Below are 8,296 nucleotides of genomic sequence, written 5' to 3' on the forward strand. Positions count from 1 at the left end.
AACAATTAAGAGCAATTTAACAATCAATTCATAATAACCCCTTTTCTAACAACCTAGATCCCCCTTCCCCCTAGATGAGAAGTTTAGCTATGCATACTAACGGAAACAATAGCAATTATAATAATAGAAGACATAGTTGTAAACATAAAAGAATAAGAAAGATGTTAATAATTGATTGAAACTAAATAAATTAATTAATGAAGAAAGATTAACAAAGTACCGTAAGATTTGAGTGCAAGGAATTCTAGATCTGAAAGCTAATGCAGTTTTTACTGCTAAAAGTTCTTGAGAGAAAAGTCTAATTGAATAATAATAGCGTAACCTAATTTTGGGATTACCCTGATGCTTTTTATAGTAAAGCCCAAATAAAAGAAATAAAATAAGATAACTTGTCGACAATATGGAGGAAGTCTAGCGAAAGATAGACTAAAGTCGACCGACACAAATCTGAAGTCGGTAGACATAGAGCTGATGTCGTGCTTTGGCTCTCCACTGTGACTACCAAAAAATACATGGTGGTCGACCGACATCGAGTCATAAGTCGGCCGACACATAGTCATAAGTCGGCCGACACATGCTGCTCTTCTTTATGATCGCTGCTTTGTGATTGCTGCTGTGTCGACCACAGAGAGTATTGGTCGCTCTACTTGGCAAACATGTCGGACGACATAACCTCTAAGTCGGGCGACATGAGCATTGGGCACAAAATTGAAGTTGATTATCTCCTCAAGCATGCATACCAAGTAAACAAAAATCCATTCTCGCCTTGTCAAACTTGTCTGAAACTCTTCTAACTCCTTTCTTATTCCATTGTTAAACGGATTTAGCTTGTAAATGTATAAGTGTGTCTCGAACCTACATGGAGCACGAAACGCACCAAAGTAGCAAATACGGGAGGAAAAACGAGTGAAATAAACAATTAAACTTATAAAAATGCGTGCCGAATATGTAAATAAATACGTCAAAAAGGCACGCATCACTCAACATTACGTAGTTGTCCGGGTCTTGTATCAGGCAAACTGAACACTCCTCTGTAATTCCTGATGCACTCTCAAATGATTCCCAAAATGACCATTCAATCTTGATCTTGTACTCCTCTGGCCCACCATCATTTCAACTGCAATTCAACAAACATTATAATTAACTCAGTCTTTTTATTTTGTTTTCATACATACACAGAATATCCTAAAAAACCATGCTAATTGTTCCATGATATACCATATTGAACTCCATTATTACTGACTGGCAACATTTTCATCATTGTAGGCAACTCCCTTAATGGCACGACACTCTCGTACATGTATGAGACGTTGATGGAGCTTGGGTGATCGTCATCAGCTTCTTTTAAGTCAATATTCACAGGACGACCTAGAGCAAAATCTGTCATAGTTCACCAAAACTTCACAGTTAGCCACACCACCCAGTTTCTAAGCATCATTTTTCGATTATTTGATAAAATCCTAAACATTAGATTGACGCAAAGAAGACCCGGCTAATTTTGAATGTATGTACTCTAATTTTTTATGTATCAATTGTTTTAATGTATCTTAACATAGATACACATAATTAGTTACTAGGTACATCAAAATTACTTCGAGATACATCAATATATAAACCAGGTACATTAATTACCAAACTGATTTTCGCTGAGGGTGGGTTGGTGATGGTGTTGGTTATAGGTAACTGCTTGAATTATTGGTACTGACTGAGAAAAAGTGGATGATTGAAGGTGATTAGAACTCGGCGTCGGGACATGGTCGAAAGAGCAGCTGTTGATTTTGCGTAATGGTGTTGTAGCGACTTCGGTGATGACTGGGCTCGAGTGCAAAGGAGAGAATCTGGCAGCTCATATATTAGAAAAGACAGAGAAAGTGATCAGAGTATAGCTAACCCCACACCTCGTATATTCATCAACATAATTCACTACGTGAACTAGCACCCTACCACCACGACTATATCCACCCGCTGCCGGTGGCCACCAGGATCAAAGCCGATATCACCGACTAGCCCGAACAACGTCGACGACGACACGACCACACTGGATAAACCCAATTCACTGCTGAGTTGTCGCCTTCCCATCACCTTCACAACTGCGCTAACCTTTTTCGCGCGTCATTCCGGCCACCAACAACCTCACTCCATATTGTCCTTCCATCGCGGTCACTCCATATTGTCCTTCTGATTAATTAAATTAATGCACCTGAAATCAAAATCTGGGTTTAACCCGTAAAGACCAACCGTAAAGACAAACCATTCACCGGTGATTAACCGGCACACTACACGTCGGCGAGAACTACTACATCACTTCCCCTTCGTTTGTTCCCAACTATTCATTGTATCTACATCAAGCTTTGATGTATCTAACCACTATTTTAATGTATCTTGACATAGATACACAAAATTAGTAATTAGGTACAACAAAATTAATAACAGATACATGAATATATAAACCAGGTACACCAATTTCGTTTAGCTCCAACAATGACGAATCTGCTGATTGTGACAGAGAAAGCAAAGACGACGATAAGGAGGAGATTTCTTTGGGTGTGGCGTGGTCTGACGCCGCTAAGGATCGTCAATTCGATAAACGACGGTGATGGTGCCAGTGAGTGCGTCCGGTGAGGTTATTGTTGGAGTTCCGGCAGCAGGAGAGTCGATTTTTGGGATGCTTGAAACTGTGAAAGACGATGGTTGGTGAGGTTGGAGAACAAAAAAGAAGATAATCGGCTCAAGCATAAAACTGAACTTGATGATGCTAATATCGTCGTCGGCGGTCATGGATTCGTCGTTGCCGGTAGTCAGAGAGTCTCGATGCCTGTTGGTGGAGGATGAAGTAGGATTGGGTTTGTTGATAATTTGGGTGGGTTATGGGAGGGTTAAATGTTTGGGCTGGGCTGATTTAATTTGTAAATAATGCGGGGACTGAGGTTTAAATGTATTGTCGGGTGTTCGTTCTCACCGTTCTCATCGAGTGTTCGTTCTCACCGGTTCCTACCCCTCTCTCTCTCTCTCTCTCTCTCTATATATATATATATATATATATATATATATATATATATATATATATATATATATATATATATATATATTTAATTGATTATATGTAAATCAAAGACTAGGAACTAGGGGAAACTATATCTGGATTTTGGAAGGAGTGCATCAACCCACACAAAGAAACTCGAAGAGTAACGAATTAATTTTGCTCATTTCATATTGTGCCCAAGTAGAAATACTAATGATTTAGGTTTATTAGATATGAAAATTAAGGCTATTATAATATATATATATTTTTTTGGCAGCAGAAAAGAAAGGTTCCTTACGTAGTACCTACCCGACTCTCGGAGTCGGAATTTATTAATACATTATTAGGATAAGAAATTAAACTACAGATGGGGTTGTTTTCCAGAAAAGGCTTCTTTGCGGGCTGATCAGAGCTGACGAAATGAGCGAACATTTCTTTTCTCTTCTTTATCAACTGAGCTTCGGAGGAGTACCTGCAACAAGACACACTTACGCCACGAGGACGTAGAAATTTATGGGAGAGAGATCTACTTTTTGAGAAAGTGGATAAACTGTGTCTTGGAGATTCATCCCCTTGGCTTTGATTCTTCTTGGGAGTGGCGATTCTCCACTTCTCGTGCACATGATGATTAGAGGGGTACCTGCAAAGCATAGGAGTAAAAGGGGCGCCTGATGGCTTCTTAGACGAGAGAATCTTACACATCTTAGGATGAGCTGAAAAGATGAAAGGCAGAGAGGCAGGAACGCTTGGATCATTAATACCACCCCTAGTGCTATTTTGGGAGATATGTGTACTAGGAGAAGAAAAATTGTCACATATTGAAGACGCGCTTGAAGTCACGGCCTCAGTAGATGACGCGCTCAAGCTTGCGCTTGGAATATCAAGTTTCACGTCGATAACCTCAGAAGAAGTCATGTCTTCGTTCATAGCCCCCATTATCTTAGATTTCTACTTTTTAGGACATCTCCTCCTCTTCTTCTTCTTTTTACATCGTTCTCTTATACTGTCTCGTTCCTTAGTAGTCTCAACATTAAGAATAAGAATTGTTAAAGTTGACAAATCACGTTTTCGGTAAAAGCTCACCGTTTTACCATCCATCAACTTTTTATAAGATTATGCGGGAATCCTTAGACGGGAATTACCCCCTCCCTTTTTGGAGAACTCCAGAACTGACTTATTGGCACAAAATTTTTGACCCTCCATCACTTCCATATTCACACTCTCATTATCCTTTTTACTCACATCCTTTGGATCATCCATCACCTCTGTGACCACACTTTCACTATCTTTTATACCTACATTAGATGCCGAGACATCCGGGACATGAACAAGCTTCTTATTGTTCTCATCCACGCAATCTTTAGTAGCAACCTCCAGCATTCTTTTACCATTTTCCTTAATGAGAAGGTGACCTTTTACCACATCTAATTCCCTTAAAACATCCTTATTACTAGGTTCAACCACTAAGGCCTCCACCAAATCCAATTCAGCTTTCGAAAACCTTTTCAACTTCATATAAGCAACCGCCCTACGAAAAAAGTGCCTTAACATTACGAGGAAATGAATCCAAAATCATGGAGCATAAACCCGAAGCAGCTCTATACTTCTCAAGTTTCAGTGCACAAGCAGCCATATTAGAAATAAGGGAAACCACAAGGTCAGATAATGATTGAATATATTCACCTCCAATATTTCCCAAACTTAAGCTAAGCAATTTACAAGCTTCATCATAACACGCTGCAGCACTATCAAAATGATTTTTCTTAAAAGACCGTTCCCCCTATCTTTAAGCTCCCTCACCTCAGCTAAGATTAACGGAGCTGACCCCTGCAATTTCACAAAAGAGCCTAACATCCTATATCCATCATTCTCCATAAACCCATCGCTCACATGGGCACAAGCAAAAGCTTCAAGAAATTTATAGTGACCGGTAGAAGAAGACATCATTCAACTACCGAAAAAGCGGAAACGAGTACACCTTAAATCCCGAAAAAACAGAACAAAAGTGACTAACCAAAGACCCAGCGAAGACAGATGAAAGATCTAGCACCTCGAAACAATTAACCACTAGAAGAAACTCGGAGCTTGACCGGAAGGAAAATGGAAAACACAAAAAGCAGGAAAAAGGGGGACCTTATACCAAAACAACCAGCAGAAGGATGCAAGCAAGATCCCCACCGAAAAAATCAAGTACCAACCCAACCAAGTGACATTAAAACATAAACTTATTAAACTAGAGTAAGATTATTAATTAGCAACCAAACCCACAAGGAAGGGAAGATGAAGTCACCGGCCGTGATGCACAAAACGTAGCTCCCAGCAGGAAAAGCGCTCCAAGGAAGTCGCACCACATGAAGGAATTCGCGACAAACGATCGATAAACAATTCTCGAAAGCAACGAACAGACCGAAGATCAATCAAAATCCCTCTTATTCCAACAACAGGAGAGAAATCGACTGATAGCAGAAAGGAACCGCATCGAAAAGGTTGGAAAAACCTCGCCGGCGACCTAAAGAGGCGACCAGAGTAGTCGCCGGTGAGGAGTTGGTCGATTTTTTAGGGTTTTTTTTAATTTTGGGGCTTCTTTTGGGTTTCTCTCTCTACTGGAGCTATTGTCTCTCTTGGTCTCTCTACGGGAGCTGTGTATTATAATAATTATAACACGGAGAAGTAAACAAAATCAACAACAATACTAATGTTCGTGATTAATCATTTTTTGGACAATATGGATCAAATCATTAAATGATGTGTTGAATCAGTTCAACTCTACAGAAGTTCAATGAGATTTTGTGACAGATAAATGTCATTTCATGTTCATAAAATAGATCATTGGTTGTTTATTGATTACGGGAAATTGTCGGTGGAAAGTTGAACTTTCAAAGATATAAACGGGAAAATGCACGTGGTGCCCTTGAAGTTTCGATTTTTGCCCGAAATACCCAATTTTATGTTCCGGAAATCTTTAAGCGGCAATAATTCGTGTCTACGAATTCAGAAAATGATAATTTTTTTTTTCAAATCGATTATCTTTTCGAGAATTACGATTTGAAAAAAAAAATTATCGTATTTGGATCCCGTGGCTAGGAGTTTTTGTACGTCAAATTTTTTTTTAATGAACAAACTTTGAGTGACCATATCTCTCGCTCACGAATTCCAAACTCGACAATTTTTTTTTTCAAGTCGTAGTTCTCGAAATGATAATCAATTTGAAAAAAAAATCGTCACTTTTTGAGTTCGTAAACACGAATTATAGTCTCTTAAAGTTCTCTAGATCAAAAAATTGGGTATTTCGGGCAAAACATCAAAGTTGAAGGGCACCGCGTGCATTTTCCCTAAAAAATAAGGGCCACTTTTATTCGTAACATGGTTTGATGATATTAATCATATCCTAATAATTAAAGTACATCTACCTATTCCTAAAATTTACCGTTTGTTTGTAATTGATGAGCATCTTTGTCGATGCTAAGATTTCAATAGACGAGGACAAGCTGAGTTCTCCCACTAGTTAGGTTATAGAGAACATCACCACAACATTCTCACATATTTTTTTCATGACTCGCTCTTTTTTTTTTTCCTTTTTTTGTTTGAAAGAAATGATCAATTCATTAATAAATAGTTATACGACATCTACAACATGTGTCAAATTTGACCGGATACAAATCGACCAAAACCAAATAAAATAAAATCTCATTCAAAAAAGATCTGTAAGCTTGAATTGCTCCAAAGCACGTCCTATATCATATCGCCGCAAACAGCTTTTCACAAGAGGATCATAGAATCTTGAGCCTTGACGAGAAACGATTTCATCTGACCAAATTGAGTGCAACCAACAAACCGAGAGCATTTGTAATACCATATAACGATCCATTACAAAACTAATCTTCCGCATCTTCACCGTATAAGGAACGACCAAGGCGCTCTTATCTATATTATCAATAGAAATAAAACCTTGAAAGACAAGGACTGAAAAAACTCCGAAAATAGAGACGGACAAACGGATCTCACCAAAAGGGAGACTTTTATTGATTAATTCATAAAGTTTCATACTAAGAATTGATAAATAAAGCTATTTGGGGGGCTTACCATCGATCAATTGTCGATAGAAGCCCCAGATTTGATTGATGGAGGCTAGGGTTTTTGAGAGGGAGTTTTAGAGAGAGATTATTTTTGAGTTATATGACTTGCTCTTCATTAGATAAATTGATAACATATATAGGCTCATGTTTCTATATACAAAATATAGTAGGAAGTTAGATAAAAAAGATTTGAATAATAGAAAATGTTTCGGGCATAAATGTACTTAGAGTAAGATACACATACACATGCGACTATATTACAAAATATGAGTCACAAGGAGCAACGAGCTTGGCTCGGTCTTCCACTCTCCGTGGACTTGAGGTCCGTGGAGTTGTTCCCTCCCTTTGGCCTGTACCTGAAAGTAAGAGCAAACCTAGACTCAGGGGTTCCCAGGAAAGCCCCTCCGATGCCTATGTCAAATTCTCTTTATGTTACTTTGGGTCGGCCTGGTTCATGTTGAGAAGTCACCTTTGGTCGGCTTTAGTAGTGAGAGAAAGCCTTTAGAGAATGAGAGATTAGGTTTAGAACACGAGATTATGTGTTGGTTTGATGAACAGTAATCCCTATTTATAGGGCAAATGGTGAGGATCTCGAGGTGCTTGCGTGGCAGTTCCCACCCGAGCCTCTTGTCATCTGACGTCATGACGCCGAGCTGGGAACCTTTCCTCCCCAGGACCTTCATGTTGGTCGGCTCGGTGCCGACCAGTAGGCCAAGAAGTGTTGGACCGACTTTCATGACCCCTTAAGCCGTAGTCGGTGTTCATCTAAGCATAGGCATTGGGATCCTAGGCTTGGGCTTGTTAATTCATGAGGCGATCTCGCGACTGGGCTTCGCTAAGGGATTGTACCGTTCATACCCCCCCACCCCCATCAGTTGCCTCGACCGGAGGTGGCCGAGCCAATGGGTCGACTTTGGTCCTCCATTGTGCGGGATTGTCGATTAAGATCCTTTAGCGCAAATCTTTGGTGACGTGTCTGGCCTGGCTGTCGGTATTGGACATTCTTCCATTCCTCGGGCGACACCTTTATTTTATCCTTCCCCATGCGAGTTAGATGGAGGCATTGAATGCCGTAGTTTTTTTTTTTGTTTTTTTTTTGGTGCTATAAATAGGACCTTTGGTTGTTTGTGAATTCACAAAACCATCACTTCATCTCCATTTGTCCTCCTAACCTCCCCACTTTGCCCATTCTTTTTCG

General features: G+C 39.6%; 1 protein-coding gene across 3 annotated transcripts; it reads right to left on the minus strand.

The window, feature by feature from the left end:
- Positions 1 to 168: 168 nt before the first annotated feature.
- LOC141633141 (uncharacterized) lies at positions 169 to 5,800 on the minus strand. 3 transcript variants are annotated; one of them, XR_012537942.1, is made up of 3 exons: positions 5,313 to 5,799; positions 1,219 to 1,380; positions 169 to 1,117 (listed from the first exon to the last, which is right to left on the minus strand). XR_012537942.1 is itself a non-coding variant. In XM_074445610.1 (3 exons), the coding sequence occupies exons 1-3, from the start codon at positions 5,373 to 5,375 to the stop codon at positions 1,011 to 1,013; spliced, it is 354 nt and encodes a 117-aa protein (XP_074301711.1). In that variant the 5' UTR covers positions 5,376 to 5,800; the 3' UTR covers positions 169 to 1,010. The 3 variants fall into 3 exon arrangements, 1 of the variants encoding a protein (XP_074301711.1); XR_012537943.1 differs by lacking the exon at positions 5,313 to 5,799 and adding an exon at positions 1,633 to 2,969; XM_074445610.1 differs by having other exon boundaries at positions 5,291 to 5,800.
- Positions 5,801 to 8,296: the final 2,496 nt, after the last annotated feature.

The sequence above is a fragment of the Silene latifolia genome, chromosome Y (assembly GCF_048544455.1).
Source record: "Silene latifolia isolate original U9 population chromosome Y, ASM4854445v1, whole genome shotgun sequence".
NCBI lineage: Eukaryota > Viridiplantae > Streptophyta > Magnoliopsida > Caryophyllales > Caryophyllaceae > Silene > Silene latifolia.